A 23,046-nucleotide genomic window follows, 5' to 3' on the forward strand; every position below is an offset into this window, starting at 1 on the left:
CAGAGGTTCACTTGGACTCATTAGAATTCGGTAAAGGTCAAAGGTCAGGGTGACCTCACAAAACATGGTAGTGGCCACAACTCAAACATTCAAGTTAATTATGAAAGAATACTTTTCGTAGCTTGTCAGCAGGACTACTCAACAACCACTAAAGTGATTTCCATGAAACCGGTGGAAGGATGATATAGGACATAGGCCAAGAAAGGAGCCATAATGTTTTGGGGTAAATCAGGAGAAAGGGTCAGATCCAGGATTTGTGATATAGAGCGTTTTCCTCAATTTCCCAAGAAGTAGTTCATGGATCTTCATGAAAGAAAATCAGGCTCATTAAGACGACTGATATCTATGAGTATGTGAACTTGTGTGTGGTTTGATTAAATTTAAGGTTACTGTTAAGACCCCTTTAATTAACTAAGGTCTTGGCCGAGGTTGATTCTAGGTTTTATCAAGGAATTTATTTCAGCCCAGTAATATAAATTTTTTGTTCAGCTCATGGAACGAATGATTTTAAAAGATTCAGACCCACTCCCCCTTAAGTGTTAAATCACATATTACTTTATCAAATCTATTGAATTAATACTCTTTCAGGCCCTTTATCAAAATATCTCCTAATTTAATTAACATGGTGTTTTTTAGGCCATTTAAAAATGTGGTATTATGGTTATAAATGGACAGGAAAAAATACGGCAAAATGTTTAACGTATTTTCTTCTAAAATGTAAAATCTTCTCATGGCTCTTATCTACTGTCACTCAGGAAAGCGGCCTGATTTACGGAGGAGAGGAAACACACAGGTGACTCTGAACGGCTGTGTGACCTTTGCAGCTGTGGCCGAGTGTAAAGAAAAGCTTGGGTTTAAACAGCCCGTTAATTCCCACAGTATCTCTCCTGTCCCATTCAGACCAGGGCTAAAGTAACAGTCAGGGGCAATTACTGCACCATCACGCTGCTGTTTGCCGAGCTCCATACAGGTTCTCCCTTTAACCACCCTGTCCACCGCTTTGTTACTGTGCCATTAAAAAACACCATTTTCTCTTTGTTTGTCCACTGCTTGTTAGAGGCCAGAGAGAGAGAGAGAGAGAGAGACAGAGGAAAGTAGAAAAAAAAAAGAAGCTGCTGGCGGGTTATTGATGGTGGGCAGCCAGTGCTGGGTCTGGCCGTCCAGAGGCAGGGAGGCTTGTAGTCAGTGTCCCCGGGGGTCGTCTTTGTCTGGGGATCATTCCTGAGGGAGCTGGCTTCACTCTGCTGGCTCGTGAAGATAAGCACTCTCTCCACATGCTGAGAGACGATGATAAGGGGATTGCTTCACTAAATGAAAGCGGGGAAAAAAACCGCACCACCATTGGAGCTGCTAGAATGAGACTTTATCAGTTCAGCTGGGAAAGACCCCCGATCCGACTCCTCCAACCATAAATCACAATTTGTTTTCCACTACTGAGCATGCTCTGTGTGGACGGAGGGAAAAGTAAAATGTGCACACTGCTGTAATCTTTATCTTTCATCTCGTTTTGTGAATACAAATTGCTCCCCCTTATTTGACTTAAGACTCGGCATATAAACACAATGGTTTGAATCACATAATGTTGTTTTAAGGTATTTTTAAACAACAACGCTGCAAATTAAGACGATTTTTAAGAGTATAACTGTTATATTACCATTTACTATCTGTTTATAAATGAACAGGTGAGGTTACAGGGTGCAGAACACTTGACGTTAAGAATAAATTAAATAAATAAGAAAATGTTATATGTTTTAATTTATAAAATCACAAATAACTACATCCATGCAGTGAAATGTAAAAACGTATAGAGTTTTAAATATTAGTATTTTAACATTTTGATGCATCACATTTCATCTCACATTTTTTCCACAGCTAAGAAGAAAAAAACAGTGCTGGTTTTAAAATGTAGATATTTGATGCAAAAACTAGTTCGCACTGAAAACTCTTTGCACTCTGTTAAAAGTGTTATTTCCTCTGAATTAAAACTTGGAAGCTAAAATGCAACGAACAGCTTGAATTTAACAGAACTGTAACCAAATCATTAATATTTAAAATAACTTCAGCCTGGTCTGACCGTCACTCCGGCCGGGAACCCTCTCGTAGCTCAGCCTTCCCTTCTTCAGTGGAGTCAACACTGCAAAAAACACAAGGGAATATTTTGAATCTGTTAAAATAGAAAAATATTCAGAAACACAAATTCTTTAACACTGGCTTAGGCCTTTATTTCTAATTACTTGTTCCTCTGCTGATACAAAATCTTCTCTTGATTTCTAACCTTTATGCAGCCTTTTCTTCTTAAATATTAAATATATATATAGTAAGTATTTGTAAATGAATGTGTTGTTCCCTGAAAATCAATTAGTACAGATTACTCATTGAAAAGATAATCACAGTCCTAATTACTCATCTCTGTGGAGCAGGAGATTCAGATTAAATCACATGGTTCATGTACATCATGATTTGTTTTTTTGCTGCAGGGGTTTTATTTAATTATTTATTATCACTTTGAAGAAAATCAACAAAGTCTTTGCCCAACTTTTGCTTGCATTTGAATCTTCACCTGTTCCAGTGAAACCAGCAGCCTCCCCACTCCTCTTCCTCTCTCGTCCGATCCAGCATCGGGAGCCGTACTGAGGTGAAGCTGCTGTCATCCCTCCGATGCTGGAGACGATGCTGGAGACGAAGCCGTCGTTGCTTTCACCTCTTCCCCACAGTGTGACCCCTGCAGTGGGGGGGCTCAGACTGCAGGTGATGTGAAGGTTGTTAGGATGCTGGAAGTCGCCGCAGACTGTAGAGAATGCAGATATTTGAGTGCTGACATCAGGTGGTTGCTGGGGGCTGTGTCTGAACATGGAGTCCAGTTTGAGAGGACTATCAGCAGCAGTGTGGAGGTAGTTGGTGAAGCCGCTGTGGTTCGGTGGAGGCCCAAGTGTCCACTGGTCGTTTACTCTCCTCACAACTCTCCCCACTGCTCCGGCTCGGCTTTTTAATCCAGAAAACGTCCCCTCCTCTCCCCGCCGCTCCCCGCCTGTCCAGCTGCTCTGCAGGTGAACGTCTGGGCTGCCGAAAGAACAACTCAGGTCGAATGTGAAATCTGTGCTTTCATCCTGCACCGTCGGGTCTGGGTCTCGTGCACAGAAGCTGGTCTCTGCACTTTCAGCTCCAAACAGGAAGCTGGTGGTGGTTTGGCTGCAGAACGCCTCTGGACGAGGGGGGGTGGGGGGCTGCTGGTTAGTCTCAGTGACGAGTGCCTGAGACTCGAGGTTGATCGGGTCTGTGGTCAGTGTGAACAGGGAGGTGGTGTCACTGAAAAGCTAAAATCAAGAAGAGAAAAAGAAAATGAGCTGCCACAGAGAATATTCAGTTCGCCCTGAAAAAAATAAAATAACTAAGGAATTCATCCGGAGAACATTTTAAAAGATCGGGGAGAAACTCAACAAGGAACTCTTCATGGACAGACTTTGTTCTGCCTGTGACAGATCAGCTGTAGATTGAAACTGTAGGTCATTTCTGTTGTAAATATATTAAATTCCAAACGTACTAAGATAAAATGTTCTCCACCCATAAGAGAACTGCATCAACAACTAAACATACAATTTATTTGGGGCATATTTAAATGTGGTGCTGTTTTTCTGTATCACCTTGAGGACTTTAGGTGGCACCTCAGGCAGGAGCTCACTGAGCTGAGGCAGAGAGGCCCCCAGGAGCCACTGTAAGGACGGAGCTCTCCTCAGCATGAGCTGACTCACCAGAGGGTTAACACACGGGAACTGCAACAGACACTTTTCATCCTGACGAGAAATGAAAGAAATATTAAAGCCACACAAAGCAGCAAGCTCAAACTCATGGCAAGAAGAAACCAGATACATGGCACAAAAATGATAAAAATGACAACAAAAACATGGCGATGTTTAAAGGAAAATACAGAACCAGCTGTGCAGACTAAATTAAATTACTGACACAGTTCAGGTGCCAGGACAGAAACAAAGTCCTTAGATGAACATCTCAACTTAAGAACAGGGAGAAGATATTTTACAGCTGAAAGTGTGAAAGTTTGCACACTTGTTCAGAAGAGTTTAGGAGATTAGAAGCAGAGAATTGAAATCTGTATTCAGGGAGAAATGGGAATTGAACTAAATGGATTTTATGTCATTCTTTTTACATAGAGAGCTACAGTTTCCACATGGGATGAAATAAATGCAAAACTTTGTCAAGGTTGATGGGAAACATCTGTATAAGAGCTGTATAACAGATTACTCAAAAATTCAGAAAACTCCTCTTCCCCAAGATAATAAAACAATTTTTGTCAAATCCAACATAGATACAAATTAAAATGTACACAGCTGTAACTCGGCTTCCAGAACTTTCTCCCATGGTTTTCCCAGTGAAGGTTTGATTTGGTGATGCTGTTCTCACCTGTGAAGGGATCACAGTCAACCAGTCTCTGTTCAGGAAGCTGAGAGGATCCCTGTCACTGGACATCAGGCTGTGGAAGCAGATCCGACTGATCCACTTGGCAATTTCACAAACCTCGGATACTATCAGCACCTGGAACACAGGGTAAGAAACTAACTGCTTTCCATCAGTGTTCCAAGTAACTAAGTACACTGCACCATTACCCTTTACTCCACTACAAAACAGAAGGAAATATAACCACTGCCTTTATTTGATAACTTCAGTTACTTGTTCATTTGGAGATTCAAATTAACGATACAAAACCAACATTAAAATGATTCATAATAGGAAAAGGAATTCAAATTAGCTTAAACTTAGACATATAACAATAGATGTAAGTTACCCCCCCAACACAGCTACAGGAAAGGTAATATGCCAATGTGGCCAATAGAGGTTGCTGCTCTTTTATCTACACTTCAAGAGTTAACTTTGAATTGAACTTTTTCTACCTTGACTTCCAGATCCTTGGACTTTGTTCCAAACAGCACCAGAGACGAATAGACCAACAACAAGTTGCTGAAGGCTTCGCTGGAAAACCTGACATCACACAGACCAGAGGCAGTAATGGAGTGTCTCTGTATGACATGCATATTCATGAGAGTGTGTGTGTGTGTGTGTGTGCGTGTGCGTGTGTGTGCAGTCTGACCCTCTTCCCTGGATGTCCGGGCAGTGCAGGATCACCCAGCAGCAGGTGTACTGGAGACAGAGAGCAGTCAGCCTCATCACCAGACCCTCACTGGCTTGTTCCTGATCCAGTTCATCCTGATCCTACACACATGCACACACACAACTACATTTGCTGAAATAGAACTTCATTTTTTAAATGTTTATTATTTTTTATATAAAAGCAGATATTCAAACCTGACCTGGCCCAAACCCACGCTAGGTTAATAAAAAAATTAACATTTGCATGGTTAAGTTTGTATAATATACTAAATCATTCTGAAGAAAATAAAAGATAAACTATCAGATAAGTTAATTTAAATTATTTGTTTTTGATTGATTTAAAAAAATGTGGATGTGCTAAATTTTACAGCTTGAGATTGAGAATTGTTCAGAGACGATGGTAAAGTGAACGACTTCATGTGGAGTGCAGATGAATCAGAGCTGTGGAAATGGATCTGAGAGTTTAAGGTAAGTTGTAGCTGCCAGAACGCAGATATTTAGATTTTATCACCTCCATGGAATGCTCACGAAGCTCAGTAGCAGGCGATGAAAACACAAGAGTTAATCCAGCATTGTGACAGATAAGTGTCAAGTGAGAGAAGCAGCAGGTTTCTCTGTCCCCTGGTACCTGAATGATAATGGCTGTACTTTCGTCCACTGTGATCACAGCATAGTGATGAGTCCCTCCGAGCATCTGCAGGGACGGACAGTGACTCCTCTCCAACACAGTTATATTGAACCTGTACATCAAACCACAACACAGACACATCTCACCATGTTGCACTGCAATGACAAATTGAGTTTGTCTAATTAACATAATGACAAACCTAATTAACAACATGTCGTGCTGTGATTGTGTGGACAAATGCTTCCCCGAAACCATGAATGTGAGGACATTTAGGCAGAACCTCACAACTTCAGTGATATTGAGAATCATGGAACTTCAGTTCAGGCTTCCTCATTCCATGTGAGGTGATGTCTTAGGTCTAACTTGGAAATCCACACAACCACTGTTACTAAGCTGGATATGATGTTATTAGACTTGATTGGATGAACGGGAGAATTTACTCTGACTCAAGTGTCTGCAGGAGCAGTGGACGGTTAAGAAACTCCTCAGTCACCAACACAACATAAGGAACGTTGTCTTCCAGGCACCAGGGGTCTTTCCCCTTCTCTTTAAGAACAAACAAAAACAAACCTTTAGAACTAAGTAGTTCATTAATCATGAATAATGAGTGAATAATATGTATTTGGTGGCAACCGACCAGAGTCAGAGATGCTGGTGTTGAAAGAGAGGTGACTGATGCTCCTCTCTCTGCAGACTGTGGACCATGGAGACTGACCTGGATGGTCGAACTCCACCACCAGACAGAAACTGTTCCAGGGGAAGTCGGGGCCTATATGCTGCTCATACACCAGTACACACACACTGTCACACACACTGGTCAAACAGGATGGGAGTGTTAAAACAACACTTTGTTCAACGCAGCTCAGCAGCTTGAAAATATTTCCTTCAACACTGTGAAAACAAGCAACAGTTACTCCAGTGTTACTTTTATATAATGAGATGAGAGCCACATTGTAGTCTCCGATTTTTGGTTTTAAATAATATTTATAAGATAAATTAAACAATCACTACCACAAAAAAAGAGATCAGCACCTAAAGAAGTGCCAGGATATGGAATAAAATGATGATCCTTCAACCATTCAGAATCTGGACTCTGAACCCTAACCAGCACCAACGCTGGTCCGAGAGCTGGTATAAACATTTGGCAAATCAACAGGGGTAGATCCTTATCCTTATTCAGCCATTTATTATTTGTCATTTGATATATTTAGCTAATTCTTCCTCAACCTTTGTTTATGTGTTGTTGCTGGAGAACAAATATTTGATATTGATCATCATGCTGCTGTTCCTCATTACCTGCTGACCACGCTGGCACCATTCAGTTTGGTTTTGTTCTGCTCAGGACGAACTGACGTTACAGCTGAACCTGATTCAAATTAAAAAGTATGAACATGCTCAACGCAATGCAAATGATCATATGTTTATGTTGCTGTCACAGAAGATTCAGCTAAAGTGGCTGATGCCAGTGGTTTAGTTCATATTATTTAACAGCTGAAGGAGGATGAGAGATGCTCACCTGCCACTCGGCTCAAGCTGTTGATAATCATGGATCTGCTGTCGTCAGAGTCGACTGATAATATGACAAGAATCTACAGACAGGAAATCAGGGTCATATCTAGAGTTGTACAAATAAATACTGAAACTTAATGTGTGTGTAACAAACACAAGTAAATTAAAGTTTGGATTTGCTGGATGAAAAGTGTGTCACTGTGGAACAATAAAACTCAAATGCATTGTATCTATTTATCTGACTTTGTGTTCTTGATTATCTTAGTCTACAGATTACAAATCAACATTTGCACATTTCATTAAATAAAATACAATACATGACACAATTAGTAAAATTTACTATCAAAGAGGAAGCAGTATCTCTTGAACACTGACTTTGTCTAGTTTGTTGTGTCCTTTGCTGCTGTGCAGCCATTCAGCCAGCAGCTGCTGCAGCTCCTGCACTTTGAGGTTAGGCTCCTGGTTCTTGTGACTGAGGAAGAGGATGATGTGCATCCTCTTCACCAGCTGCTGCAGAATCTGCTGCGCACATGTCTCAGCTGCCTGAGTCAGGTACGCTGTAGAAAATAGGGAGAAGGCTTTAAATATCACAGTATGGTTTATACTGTTCAACAAGTCAAATTTAAGACCTGATCACTGAAAAAACAATTTACATTTCCATTATCCATCATAACCTCAAATTATTTTATCTTTAGGACTTTTCTTGTAGCTCGATATAATATATTATTTTACACAACCTGGTCCTGGGTAAACACAATAAAATGGATCAGTGCATTAACCATTAAAAAGTAATTTATACATTTTTGTTTACATTACATTTTAGCTGAAATTCACATTTTCCCATAATGAGAGGATACTTTTTTCCTGACTGCTGCTGCTAATACCATAACACCTTGTTAGGCATTTTGGCTTAACTTATTTTCAGGACCAGCAGAGTTGACCATTATTTTAATTAAATGTGCTTAAACCAGTTCAAAACAGTCCTGCTAAAGCAGATTTTTCTGAGTTTTGATTGACAAACTCTTCTCTTTTTGAGGAGTGATGGCTGAGAAGGAAGTAAGATTCTAAACCAGGTATTGAGGAGCTTTGAAGTCACACTAGAGGAATGATAGCAGCACAAACTGACCCAATCCAGTACTGAGGTCGCACTTCAGCAGCAGCTCCTTGAACGTCACCAACACATGAATCAGAGCCACCTTGCTGAAGAGTAGCTCCTGATCTGAACGGAACACAGTGGAAAGATGCTTGAGAGGGGAGGTACAGTTTAAAACCCCAAACAAACAACATATTATTTATAACAAACATTACATTTCCCACCTCTGATGAGCTCTGTGCTCTGTGCATGCTTTCTACAGAGCACTCTCTCCTGCTGTTTGAGGAGGAAATGTGTTCGGTCGGGGGCCAGGCAGCTGAAGTCTCCCCACACCAGGAAGTTGAGCCCCAGCTCTCTTGCAGAGGTCAAACATGGCTGAGCGATGGTCAGCAGCTCAACGTAGGCCCGCTGCTGGCTGTCTGCGAGGGAACAGGAGGACAGAGGCTCCAAATAAAACAAATCCCTCTGAGACATCTGATCCACCATAACTGTTTCTACAACACTGATCATGTACTACAGTAATGAAGAAATTGTATAAAAGTAAGCTTAGTAAAAGTTTTAAATTGAAAATAAAATAATAAACCGTCTACTGGTTTATATTATATTTGAACTCTGGTTGTTGTGAAGGTCTTGTACCTGTCGCTTGAACCTGTATCACTCTGCTCTCCTGTGCCTCCTGAGGGTTGAACTGACTGACAGGATGACTGATGACTTGACCTTTCCATTGACCAGCAGCTTCCTGCTCCCTGGTAACACTTCCTGACACAGAAGCGCTCATATACATTGGCCTCCTGTCTGATCTTTGTATCAGCTGTGGAGGAGTATGCGGCTCAGACGGTGGAGTTACCCGATCCAGCTCTGGTGCTGAGAAGAAGGGGAACGCGACAAGATCACATACAGATTATTTTCTCAGTTGTTCCATTTGCTATCAACAAGTCCCCTGAACCCATGTTAAAATAAGCATTTAGTCTTCCAAATAAAAAAAATCTAATCCTGCTTTATATATATATATTGCTATTTTATCCGAAAGATAATAAATGAAAGAAAACCTTACAAAATGCAAAGGAATAAAACTGGATCAAGCTGAATAACCAGTTTTTCTCTAGAGACCAAAATCTAAATTAAGGGTGCAACTATAAATGGTGTGATGAAAATAATCTCCAATCTTTATAGGAACAACTGGAAAAAGCATTATCTTTTCAGTCATAATCACATTAACACATTTCCACAACAGCAGCAGCAGCGAGTACCTGGAGATATGGCTGAGCTCTGAGGCGCTGCAGTAACTGGCGCCATCTGCTGGGATCTGAGTGCCATGAAGGTAGAGAGAGGATCAAGTTCCTTCTCTGGAGGACGTCTGGTAACCTGCTGAGGTCTGTGGTTGTCTCTGATGATCGGTGGTGAGGACACAGTCTGCTCAGGAGTGAGGACACTCTGCTCGGTCTTACAGTCATATCCGCCTGTGTCCCTGTTGTTCTTACGAGCAGAAGACAGGGCAGCGGCTGCAAAGAACCTGACATTGGAAAGTTCCTCCTTGGTTTTGGAGACAGCGGCTGGTTTTGAAAGTGCAAGTGTTGCAGGTTTTACTTCCTTGTTGTTCATGTTGACATTTAGCATAAGGAGTTTGTTATGAGATGTGTCAGCATGGTTTTGTTGTTGCAGAGGAAAATCATCTGTGGCAGCTTCAGTGTGGAGAGAAGTTTCCTGTTTCTTCATGTGAGGGGACTGAGTTTTGTTTGCAGGACTCGTCAGGAAGGATCGAACTGTGACTGAAACCAGTGGAGATTAGAAAAAGGAAACAGATGTGTGAATAAATCATCTGCTCTAATAATCTCACATTTTAATGCTCTAAAAGGAAAAAAGAATAGTTTGAAGCGATTCACAACATAAAGAGTACTAACAATTATTTTCAATATTTATTAATATGCATAGTATTTATGCTTGGAATAAGTCACTAATTAATAAAATGTCCATCACAGTTCACAGTCTTCTTTTGTCTCAACATCAAAATGCAAATATATTAAATGTACTATCCTTTATTAAAATGAAAAAATAAAATGTACAATGGTGGCGGGACATTTAACTAAATTATTATTTTTCATTAAAAGCCTCGTCATCCTCTAATTAAATGCACACATTTTTGACAACAAACACATTCACTGCTAAATAAAACAGATTCAATGACAAAAACAACTCTACTCACACAGCTCATGTTCGGGTGACAGCTTTTTAAAGTCTTCCATCTTCTCCTCTCTGGTGGAGGGAAGCTCGGACCTCAGGCTCTCAGTGAGCTCACAGTTGCTGCACAAATACACCTGTGAGGTTCCTTTGCTAATCTGTGACCTCAGTTCAGCAGCAGCTGTGACAAAGCTCTGCTTCTCTAATTGAAGGACTTTTACAGCCTCAGACAGTGGCTGGAAGTCCACAGCTGGTTCAGGTGTTTCAGGCTCTGTAATAAAAAAACAACAGATTAGATTTCTACGAACACTTATAGATTTAGTTACAGTGTAGTTCTGATAAATATACATATATTCATACAAGTAAGAAAGTAGAGAAAACTAAATAGGATTATCATGAAAAATAAACTAATAAAGATGCAAATCTGATATCCTTACTTTTAGTCCTTTAGTCATTATCAATCATCATCATTTGTCCTACCCTTTATCCTATCTGTTAAATGCTCAAACACTAGACCTTGTAATTACCTGCCAACAGAAATCTCACCACAAAGGTCGGATGCTTCTCTGCTTTCCAAAGAGCCTTCTCCATCTCGGTGTGAGCTCTCACTGACACTAAAGACCTACACATCAGAGTTACTAACAGTTTATAACACTGTGCACTATCGGTATTCTTTCTTACATGATATATTTTTTCCGATATCTTTGAATTGTGTTTTCATTTCAGCTCTGTATGAATCTATTATCCTTGCATTGTCTGATATTACTGTGATCTCACTTCAGTTTTATATCCAGTCATTGTGTGAATGTAACCACATAATGGTAAGTGCTGCAGTTTAACCTGAGCTTGATCTGGTATCGTCACTCACCGTCTGCAGAGCGGGGACAACTCTTCCTTCTCGAGTTGAGAAGTTGACGGACACAGACGGGTGGGACTGGTCTTCGGAGTCAGTGTCAGAGACACGTCCAGCTCCAATTCAGTTGGAAGCATCATACGTTCTATAGAAACATAGAAACAATGTAAGCAAAGGTTCAATTAAACCACAATGACAAACAAGCATGTTGTCACTTCTAAAACACAAAGTAGTGAGTAACACAGACACACTTACAGTAGGATTAGTACATCTAACAGTTTACACTTATTGTGTATGTTCTCTGTAACTTGTACCTATGAGATCTGAGTCCATCAGGCCTTCATTCATCTTCCCTTCTTGTTTAAGCTTCTCTGGTGAGTCGCACTGGAATTTATCCACTAACACTGTTGCATCTGAAAGGGAAAATTAAGATTTTTTATACTGCTATGTATAAAAAATGTATGTGTGCTAAAACCTTCTTATCTCGTCTTCACCTTGATGAAGCATATCGAGGACTGGAAGTTGCTCATCCAATAGTTCAGGAGCAACATCTAAAAGTGTTTCACAAATGCTTGAAAAGGAGTCGCAGTTTTCTGTGGTCATTTTAAAAGTGTCCACAACAACCGGCAGGAGCAGAGACTGTGGAGGAAAAACAGCAGAAATTAAGTTACTTCATGCAAATAGAGGCAAATAAAAGTGAGAACTGGAATTATCTCCATTTATTTACTAATGTGTCGAAAAATATTTTAAAAAATTGTTAAGAAAATCAGACAATTACATAGAGCTCATATTCTTTTTATAGCCAAAACAAAATCATTGGGCACTTATCCTCTTCATTTAAATTACCTCTTCCTTCATGAGCAGTTCTTTGACAAAGTCCTCATGTATGTTTGCAAACATGTGAGCGTCACTGGCACACGAACCAGGAGCATTTTCATAAGACGCACATCTCCTGGAAAGGTTGTAATCGCTTACATTTAAATATTACAGCTACTACATGAATCAGAGCTAATGATGTAACTTTTATAGGGAAAAGTGGACAGGATCCCATATGGAACAACCTGAATATTGTGTCCTCAGAGATGGTGTCTCCCGCCGAGCTCAGCAGAGGGTCGGCCACGGGAAGCGTCCTCAGTCTGGACAGTTTGGTTTTCAATGTGGGTAATTCACTCTTAAATTGTGGCAGGTAGTCCACAGCGATGAGCTCTTCAGGCAGGAGGAGATCTTTGGCAGATGTAAAAAAAAAAATTAGTGGGAAAGAATGATCAATGTCAGAGCGGTCATTGTAACGACTGTTGAGTTACCTTTGTTCTGATTTCCAGGTTTCATCTGGTCAGTTGTCAACTTGAAAAACATTTCGTGACATGAACCATTGACCTGTGACTCTTTTAAAGTGCAGACAGCCTCCTCCTCGGCTTCAGGTGAATCAGGATTAGAGCTGGGTATCTTCTCCACATCCCTGTTCGCCTCATTTAGTATCACATTATATCTGGAATGTGACAAAAACATTCAACGTCAAAATCATCCATCTGTGACATAAAAAAATGTAATTCATATTTAAATGATGATATAATAACATCCTGGAGGGGCAACATGTTGCAGAGTGAGGAGGTTACATCACCTCTCTGTAAAATTCATAGGTTGTTTTGTTCCTCCCAGGTCGTCAAGCACGGAACCACTGACAAAGAGTTTGCAGGTTGAGATCACCTTTCCTGTCAGGTGCATCAGAACATAAAAACAAAACAAACCCTATTGTTGACAGTCACTCTTACATAACATAAATTTATAACCGTAACTGTCTTTGTAGAAACTGTGATAATATGACATTCAACCATCAGGCAACCAGGCTCCCAAACCTGCAGTCAACTTAAGACTAACAATCCTCTGTTTTCCTGCCTGTTTGCACTTTATTTTGGAAAAATGTGAAACAACTGATACACAAACAGTGCAACTATACACACAGCTAAAGTTGTTAATTAATTTGTAATGTCACACAGCACCGTTGCATGTATATAGTTCTAGTTTTATATTGTATTGTATTTGACTTTTGTGTAGTAAGCTCTTTCGATCTTTTATTGTAAGTTGACTATTTCACTGCTGAGCTGACCCGTTTCTCCTCGTCCAACACCTCTCATTGCCCTCTCGAACCCTGTGTTTACTTCCATATGACAAATAAAACTTGAAACTTGATTCTGCTAAAGCAACACCAACAATGTAAGACATTAGTGGGGCCCCTCTGTCACCTCTGATCCACGGTGTCCTGTAGGTGACTTCAGGCAGTCTGCCACTGTGAGGGTACAGGTGGGTGTCGGGCAGGTAAGGCGCCGGCAGGGCCAGCAAGTTCATCATGACTTTCAAACTGGTGGTCGTCTGAAAATAATAATAATACTTCATGGCACCTCTCTTAACACTCAGAGAAGTCTTACAATACATCATGTACAAACAAAGGAATAATTTAGGGTAAACAAAGGGTTAAAATTTGAATAAAAAGCAAAAGTAAACACACATTAATTTAAGTAACGCCAAAGGTTCAAATCAAACTAGAGGAGTCTGCACAGAACAGTATGAGGTTGATGCTAAGTTGTATCTGGAAATAAACACAGTAATGCAAATGAATGGAAACGCAGGAGATTCTGTTTCGATATATCATCATTGATAATTAAGATTTTTCACAGATTTCATTGTTAAAGACATCAATTAAACCCCATACTGTGAATTAACAAGATTGGTAAAATGAAGAAACTCACCTCAAACACATAGTCCACAGCTTTATATCTGACAGTGGGGAAGATGGGAGGAGGTAAACAGCCGCCATGTTCACACCTGTAGTGTGAAATTAGCATATTTTAGTGAACATTCATTTACATATTTCCTGTTTTCTCAACGCTATCTGAACGACAGCTTTGACCAGACATGTTACTTTAACGTCTATTGTCACGCTTAACATGTGTATTTAACTTAACCTCATAGAATACATGTGTTGAAATACACAAAATGAATATCGCAAGCTTTTTTTCTGTTAGCTTGGTAAGCTAACTAGCTCTCCTCTCAGTGTGCTATCCCGCTAGTTTGCTTTCTTTTTCTCTGAATTCGAAACAAAGTGATTTAACTAAAACTTCAACACCACAAAAAAGTAGACTTTGAATAATTGGACCAAGTAAGTTGTATAAATTAAATATAAAGTCACATTAAACTTACATGATGATGCGATGCGATGCTCTGACGCGCTTTTTGAACAGAGTGGCTTCGTGTCAAAGATCGTCTATTGAGGATGATCCGGGACGGACCCGCTTTTTCTAACAGAGTGGGTTCGTGTCAAAGATCGTCTACTTGGGATAAGTAAACAGCATTCTCTTTGTACATTTGAGTTGATTGGACGAACCCTCTCTCTCTCTCTCTCTCTCTCTCTCTCTCTCTCTGTCTCACACACACACACACACACCCACACACACACACACACACAAACATCAAAGGAAATGTTTCCAGGGGACGCAGAAAGGTGCTGAACCTGACTCTAGTTCAATGCTTTGTGAAGTTCCATCACCACTGACGAGTAGAAGACTTCGATAATGTAAAATTGATGAAGAAGTTTTCTTAAATTGCATGTGCTTTCTTAATTGGCAGGTTTTCACTGAGTGTGAGATTTCTTTGTGTTCCTCTGTAGATCTTTGTAGATTTTATTATCAATAGTCTTATGGCAAATATAAGCATTTGGCCATTTAGGACGTTCACAGCTAAATAAATGAAACATTCTCTGATGGAGTTCAACGTCCGATCATTTGTGTCATTTCTATTTCAAAGTTCAGCCAGAGGGCGGCAGTGTGGAGGTGAAAATAACAAATCTGTTTTTATCTTATATATAAACTCAATCAAGCAAGGCAGACTATTTTCATATTGTGTCAGTGGATCTGTGCAGATAACGTATGCAGGTCAATCTGTTTCTCTCCAGGTTATCAAATCATACACATGGGATAATATTTTGGTATCAGACAGTCGAGTTTGAAATGACTAAATCACACAGCAAGTGGTGAGAGCTGTGTTGTGACACAGTCCGGCTGCTGTCTACACTGTGTGTGCTTGTAAATCCTGTGTCATGGGACTGACTTTTAAAAGTTAGTGAGAAAGATCCCTATTTGAGTTTCACTAGTTTCTCTTCTAGGTGATAACTGCTGTCCAGGCTTATACAATGATACAAATACATATATATACAATAAATACAAATTATTATTGTCCTTGTTATTTTCCCATCTCATTTTCAAGTTATAAAAAATTTAATTTGGCAGGTTACCATTACCACGTTTCCTGGGACTTAACGTGGTGAGAGATTAAGTAGTTTGCATAAATAAGTAAAAGTCAGTTGTTATTGTTAACAAAGCTGGTAGTTTACAGTTTCCACATTTCACATGATGTTTTTCCTGCCACTTATTCCTCTATGATCAAAGTTAAATACGTTTTTATTTATAAGTATTTATAATCCTATCAGTTCAATCATTGAAAAGATTTACTCCACACCTGATTATTATTTGCATCTTGAGATTTAGACCAACTCTCTTATCTGTTGTCTATCAGATGAATCATTCATTTTGTTGGTTTATCTTTAATGTCTTTAATATCTTTAGGTCTTGTGCTTATTGTGATCTGATCAAATCCTTAAATAATATTTGACCCAAATCTCAGGTCGAGAACATAAACCTCTGACACAGTTTTTAACTTTTCTCATTTATCTGTGTGCTCATTGTGTGTGTGTGTGTGTGTCTTACCTGGTCTTGTATTACAGAGACTCAGAATAACAGAACAATGGCCTCTATGGCCTGAAGAGGACCTGATTGCTCATCTTGTTATTCACTGTTCACACACGGCTATAAATCTAATATGTGTTCGATTTGAGTCTGTGTCAACGAAGAGGAAGAAGAAGATGCACCGACAGCTCTGGTAGACGAGATGGAACAAATCCAGTCAGGGGAGAGAAGTAATTTAGAGCCCCCCCTCTGGTCCGGCCTCTTACGTGCACAGAGAAAGACATTGAAACACAAAAAAATCGTGACCTCGTCACTCGATACTGTGAGTTCTGTAGTTTCTGCCCTCTCAGGGAAAATCATGTTTTTCTTTGTTCCTCCTTCCAGCTTGTTCCACGAGTATCAGTCAAGGTTTCTGTTTGTGCTATAACCCGATTTCTGAAAGGACACTTATTTTTAAACACTTTGCTTTATTGACACTGTACATCGGCTTTGGTTGATTTGCTTATTACTACAATAGAACTAGGTCACAATTCGCACGTAATATTTCTTACAGTCAAACAAATACAGTTGATACTGTCGCAAGAAAAGACATTGTCTAGAAACATTTGTTTACAGTACTGACAATTTTCAAATAATATTATTAACTATGATTATTGTAACTTTCCAGAATTCTCCTGTTAGTACTAAAGGTAAAAAGAAATAGCTTTTTGTCATTTTTGGGAAAAACTTAGATTCACTTGCCTGACAAGATCAGTACTATTAGATCAGTACTATTAACCTTTTCATCTAACTCTTGGCAGGAAGGCTAAAAGGCTTGTTTCCTAAAATGACAAACTATTCCTTTAAATAAGATGCAGTTGCTCATTCTTGACCTTAAAATCTTTAGTTAGACATAAAAAGGACAAAAGTCTTCACACTAGTTTTGACTGTGAGTTGTAGCTGAAAGGCATCAGCACGTTTACGGCTCCTTCTCCTCTCAAGCTGTGGTTCATTTTTTAAGTTCTTCAATCTGCTCCACCTCGCTGGACTCGTCCACCACTTTCCCATTAATCATGGTCTGAGTGACGACTTTTACAATCTTCCTGGTCCTTATCTCAGGGTCTTCTGTAACACAGAGGGAAACCAGGCTCAGTCACAAAAACACACTCTGACCTTATCAGTCATAATTATAACAAAAATATTTGACAACACAAGAGATGAAATGTGAAGGAAGCCAGTTTTATGTGTGTTACACAGTTTTGCTGTAGCTATCGCTCTTTAGTCAGATTCAGTACATGCAGTAGAAATAACTTGAACTTACTTTTAGGAGGTGGAGGTATTTCCTTCACCCTGTCGGACAAAAGAACATGACAACTTAATCCAAGAAAGCAAAACAGTAAGTAGAAATCATGTTCATTACAGATACAGTCTAGTTTGCATTGACCAAAAACTTTTAAATTAGAAGTCCAAAATATAATGACATTTCCAGCCACTTTGCTAACATAAGTCCTTTCACTCTCTTTTAAATCTGTTTTTGGCCTAACTTTGGATCTTCAGCTGCAAAATGCTGTATTATGTTCCCAATTACACCGAACAGAGCTTAACGCATGAAGCCTCATCCATGCCACCGCCAAATTGTTTAACATCGCATCCTCGTCTGAACTATCAGGATTTTTTGATTGTGTTCTCCCAGCCACTGTCACATACATTTCCTCTCCTTCCAGCAGCCTCCTGTAGGTGGCGATCTCCATCTCCAGGTTCTGTTTGATGCGCAGCAGCTGCTCGTAGTCGGTTTTGTTGCGTTGCATGTCCAGACGCAGCTGAGACAGCTCGTCCTCCAGATGGGTCAGTGTGGCCTGGAGACGGTCCATCTCCACCGAGTACTTGTGTCCAGTTTCCCCCAGGTTTCCCTCCAACACGCTGACCTGTGAGGGTTAACAACAGGTTTCATTCACAAGTACCTGTAGAGAAGTCAGCTTTTCAGTTTAAAAGGTGCATCCTGCAGGAGTCTGACGTCAAACCCTTGCTACATCTGCCTCTTTGAGTGACCTTAAGGACTTATTATTTCCAGTTTTACTCAGAAATTACAACCTCTTACTTCCCAGATTTACTTGACTGTTTGACTTTTTAGTTGTTCCATGTGTCGTCCAATAACATGGAGGAGGTGGGGTGTATAGCTTATACTGCATCCAGCCACCACGTTGAGATCGAGATGATTTGGCTGGGGAGCTGTCTTGTCGCCTGTCTGTCGGACAGCGGAGACACTTTCGTTGACCTACCAATCAGAACTCCCTCTGATGCCCTTTGTGTGTTTACCAGCTGAGCTCATCCATTCATAACCCGTCACTAGATACTAGAGACTGTCAGCGCCATAATATCTCCACATTCAATACTGTGTGCTCACTATCAGGCTGAACAAACATCCATGAGCTATATCTGCGTCCACTGAACCCTTCCATGTGCTGTGTGATCCGTGTGCACTCGTAGCGGATATATACAGCGAAAACATCGGCCCTATGGGTCTATGTTTGCTGTGTACACTTCACCGCTATAGTTGACAAAGCGAAGGAAGCTGTTATCTGTAGTTACGGCCAACATCTGTGCAGCATGCAGGTGAAGTGAAGACATGGTACTTAATGTGGAAAATATATGAATCTCCATATTGGAGCCTCATAGTAAGAGCACAGAGACTTCTGTATTACAGTATATAGTTGTTACGATTTGTTGTTACTCTCATCACTTTGTCACAAAGGGACTGTTAGAAATAGATATTTGAATAAATTGTGCAGAACCAAAGATATTTTCTTCTTTTTCATGTAGTCGTCATCATTGTAAAAAGCCAGTGCCTTTTTTTGGATCATCAACCATGATCCAGCTCAACCTCCCACAGTCCAGTTGGAGCTTCATCCAGTCGTACTCCCCAGGACCTGTAAAAAGGTTTGACTACTAGTATCGGGACTGTTGCCTTCAGAAATTGTCTTGTGCCAGAAAAAAAGGGAAACTACTTAGCTAGCTAATAGAAAAGTTGAAATTAACAGCTAAGTATCTGATAAAGGGTTGAAACGTCTTCTCAAAAAGTACTGACACAAACTTGAAAAAGAAAAACAGTGATCAACCCACCAAAAAAAATCTATTGTCTTTATTCACTGTTCAAATATTACCATGAAAGTCAAAGACAAAACCATCATCTGTTCTTTTTGGATGAGAAGCACCATACTGCAGTGGTTACTGACAGAGGTTCACGTATCAGACTGCACCCATGCACCATGTAGCAGAATGTTGTACCTGTTTGCGGAGGCTCCCGAGCTCGACCTCCAGCGCCTGCAGGAAGCGTCGTCTCTCGCTGAGCTCAGTTTGGGCAGAACGCAAAGCCTCGTTGCTTTCTCGGACCTCCGACTGCACCGCGTCCAACTAAGGACACACACATAACTGTAATGTACAGTTTGTAGTCTATACATAATAATAATAATAATAAGGTCTGATTAATGCGACGATGCACCTTCTTGAGGTACCAGGTGTCAGCCTCCTCCTTGTTCTTACGGGTGATGCCCTCATACTGGACCCTCAGCTCGGCCAGTGTGGCCCCCAGATCGGGACTCTGGGCAGCGTCCACCTCCACGTTCACCTGCTCGTTGGTCAGACGGCCCTTGAGGGAGCTCAGCTCCTACATTAAGTCACACAGGGTAAGAGAACGGTCACTGTTAAATCCTGCCACATCTCACTGTGGTTTCCACCTCACACCCTGGACAATGAGTTCTTAATGCAGAGTCGTTTTGGATGACCACAACTCTCTGCTGACAAGTGACATCTCCCTTTTCTGAATAAGTGAAGTGTTAGTCTAAACATACAATGGTGACAAGGAAAGATAAGTCTACATCCTGGACACCACACCTGACTGTCTATCCCTGTGGCTGGACAAGCTCAAATGCTCCTGTGCTATCTGGAAGCACCATGGCTACAGAGACAGAGGGTGTGTCAGTACACTTAAACTGATCATGTTTCAGATACTGAATACTGTTAAAGCCTCTGGCCTGACTGGCCTGAGTAAGTCGACACAAACTACCTCATCTGAGCGGGTTCACGTAAAAAAAGTTTGCTCACTCGCTTCCTATATTTATACAGACTACCGGTGACAACTTGTGAGGTGATTACCCTGATGAGCAACTGATCGATCATGCCTGACATGACCTTGACCTCTGCAGGGATCTCACCTCGTCGTGATTCTTCTTGAGGAAGTAGAGCTCCTCCTTCAGGCTGTCCAGGTCCCCCCGCAGCGTGGCGATGATCTGGTCGTGGTCGGACTTCGCTCTCCGCAGAGCCTGACAGTCCCTCTCCACCGACTGGCACAGGCAGGCCTCCGCCTCCCACCTTCGGAAAGAACACAGAGGAGGATTCAAGAGGAAAGGAGATCGTAAACAGAGACGTTCGACACTAGTGCTGTTCACAAAAACACAAACGCTGCTGTTCCCAAAACTATCTATCCATCATCAAAATCTTATTAGCAAAATAAAACATTTGAAATTCCTTGAAGTTATCTTAAACACCAGATTGTGGCACAAACCTTGGGATGAGCATCTAAAATGTTAATCTTAGTGTTCCTACTATGACACATATAACACAATATAATCCACTATCCTGTTTACATCGTTTTATGGAGATCTCCTGTATGATCACGTGGCTCAAACCACTGGATGCTGCTCTGTTTGATGTCCTCCCACAATCACCACTGTGAGTTATATGGAGATGGTCATCACTTTAATCTCAAAGAACTCATCAGAAATGTGGCTTCATCTATAAAACCTCGCTATCTAAACTGTTCACATCTGGATTAGAAGAAAAACTCACAAATGATATGTGCACTGAATTTTTTTGATGCAAATCTGCAGCTGTTGGTGTTGATATTAGAATTATATTAAAAATGTCAGTGTGTTAAATTAACTGTCATCAACAAAATATATGTATAAAGTAATGCTAGTTTATAGTTTTGCTATATACTGTGGCTACTCCAAGGAATATGAGTTGTACATTTTAAATAAATAAATAAAAAGACTTGACTTGATTTGACATGAAATCCCAGAAGGAATGGAAACAAGTGAAACTCGTGCAAACATCTTGAAGTCAGGTACACACACACTTTGCTGCTGATGCCATGAATCAGTGTCAATTGATGTATTACTCCCTCGCATCAGGCCACAGAACATACCATCAACACGCTGTGAAAAACAGCAGCAATGGGCGGTTCCCCGACTTTTCCATCTTCCGTCCAGCTTCAGACTCTCTGACCTGCTCAATGCATCACTGACATCGAGGCACCGTGGGAATGTGGCTCTTATTTCGCAGGCTGACAGAAAGCTCATTTATTCACATCGCTTCGCGGTCTGACGCTCTCATGCGAACACTCACAGGAAAGTAAAAGAAAGGAACCCTCTGTGTGACACTCACTTGACCCTGAAGTCATCGGCTGCCAGCTTGGCGTTATCAATCTCCAGCATGATCCGAGCGTTCTCCAGAGACTTCTTTCTCACCTGAGCAGGAACATGGAAAGTTAGTTAACATCTGGCACGGACAACAAGAGCTTTTTATAATTATAATGTCACTGCGCCGGTTTATTTACTGTCACCTACAGTCAGTAAAACAATACATGTGTTTACTAAAGCGTGTCATGGGGAAATCAGTTAAAAAGGCCGTTGCAGGAGCTTTGAACTCCTTCTCTCATCACTGCCTTCATCCATATACCTTTAAAACAAGATGGACTAAAACTATTGTAAAGTTTATTGTTATAAACCCAAATGTCTTTGTGTTGTGTTGAAGCACATGCATCACGAGTTAATGTTGAATTGGAGGATGGTTATTTGTCTAAATGACACATTTTGGCTTTATTAGAAACCCATAACTTGTTTTTTTTTACTTGATTCAACCCAGGTGTGAATCAATCATCTTATTATCAATTAAAGAAAGATATAAATTCCGCTCAGGTGTGATTCGATGATTCTTAAATTTGACACTGACCTGCTGCCCGATGACATGCGCCTGGGCCATCATCCCCTCGATGTCGTGACCTTTTGGAACCTTCTCCATCATGATCTGTTTGATCTTCACCTCCAGCTCGGCGTTGGACCTCTCCAGCGAGCGCACCTTGTCCAGGTAGGTGGCCAGCCGGTCGTTCAGGCACTGCATGGTCTCCTTGTCGCAGGTGCTGACACCGAGGCCGTTGAAGTTGAGGCTGGAGCCCAGCATGTTGAGGCCGTTTCCCATCGAGACGGAGCGGGACAGAGGAGAGACGGAAGGCTTGGAGCGGACGCTGCGTCCGCTGTCCCTCACAGACGTGCTGGAGAAGGAGGGCTGGCGAAGGGAGTAGCTGCGCACAGAGTGGGTGGAGGCCATGGTGTCCTCTGCAGAAGATTCACATGCACAACTTTTGTATCTGTTAGCAGGACAAAAATATCAGACTTTTAAACATGTAATTGATGAATTAATGAGATCGAGAGTTCAGTCGTTGTTTCATCTCTTTTCAGTTATTTTTTGGCCTTTCATTGTCACTTTGCTTCTCACAAAAGTGGTTTACACGTCTCTTTGCTCGTTACTTCTTTAAAACAGTGTCTCTGTATGTTTTGTTTGTGATTTGCATTCTCTTTGTGTGTGTGTGACATCTCTCTTTAGTCATTTTGCATCTCTTTGTAGATATTTTCCATGTCTGTTTAGCAATACTTCATCATTTTGTGGGAGTTTAATTGCCAAATGGTAACTTCTACCTCAGACAGAGGCACCTGCTCAGGGGCCCTCTCACCTCTTTGGCCCCTGAGCCCAGTACATACTCATTCAGTTAGCCATCTTAGGTCAGACATTATCTGGACCTTGGGATAAAACTTGTTGTCAACTTTGATGATTGATGATGGTTTAAATAAAATTGGTAAATATTAAATGTTATAGTTCTGTTCTCATCACT

General features: G+C 40.8%; 2 protein-coding genes across 2 annotated transcripts; both read right to left on the reverse strand.

Moving 5' to 3' along the window:
* Nucleotides 1–1,667: 1,667 nt before the first annotated feature.
* LOC133933567 (protein shortage in chiasmata 1 ortholog) lies at nt 1,668–14,225 on the reverse strand. Its single transcript, XM_062380703.1, has 27 exons — nt 14,130–14,225; nt 13,626–13,752; nt 13,004–13,094; nt 12,687–12,871; nt 12,444–12,606; nt 12,229–12,334; nt 11,877–12,021; nt 11,697–11,795; nt 11,398–11,527; nt 11,057–11,151; nt 10,555–10,800; nt 9,602–10,120; nt 8,988–9,215; nt 8,576–8,770; nt 8,385–8,477; nt 7,634–7,815; nt 7,266–7,338; nt 7,046–7,115; nt 6,387–6,562; nt 6,190–6,295; nt 5,750–5,861; nt 5,102–5,223; nt 4,905–4,992; nt 4,417–4,548; nt 3,642–3,791; nt 2,561–3,314; nt 1,668–2,134 (listed from the first exon to the last, which is right to left on the reverse strand). Exons 1-27 carry the CDS (start codon nt 14,223–14,225, stop codon nt 2,049–2,051), a joined length of 4,569 nt encoding a protein of 1,522 aa, XP_062236687.1. The 3' UTR covers nt 1,668–2,048.
* A 2,365-nt stretch (nt 14,226–16,590) lies between these two features.
* LOC133942539 (keratin, type I cytoskeletal 18-like) lies at nt 16,591–22,521 on the reverse strand. The gene is made up of 8 exons (XM_062381809.1): nt 22,110–22,521; nt 21,543–21,625; nt 20,312–20,468; nt 19,600–19,764; nt 19,386–19,511; nt 17,808–18,025; nt 17,422–17,450; nt 16,591–17,225 (listed from the first exon to the last, which is right to left on the reverse strand). Exons 1-8 carry the CDS (start codon nt 22,482–22,484, stop codon nt 17,110–17,112), a joined length of 1,269 nt encoding a protein of 422 aa, XP_062237793.1. The 5' UTR covers nt 22,485–22,521; the 3' UTR covers nt 16,591–17,109.
* Nucleotides 22,522–23,046: the final 525 nt, after the last annotated feature.

This window comes from Platichthys flesus, chromosome 3 (assembly GCF_949316205.1).
Source record: "Platichthys flesus chromosome 3, fPlaFle2.1, whole genome shotgun sequence".
Classification (NCBI taxonomy): Eukaryota; Metazoa; Chordata; class Actinopteri; order Pleuronectiformes; family Pleuronectidae; genus Platichthys; species Platichthys flesus.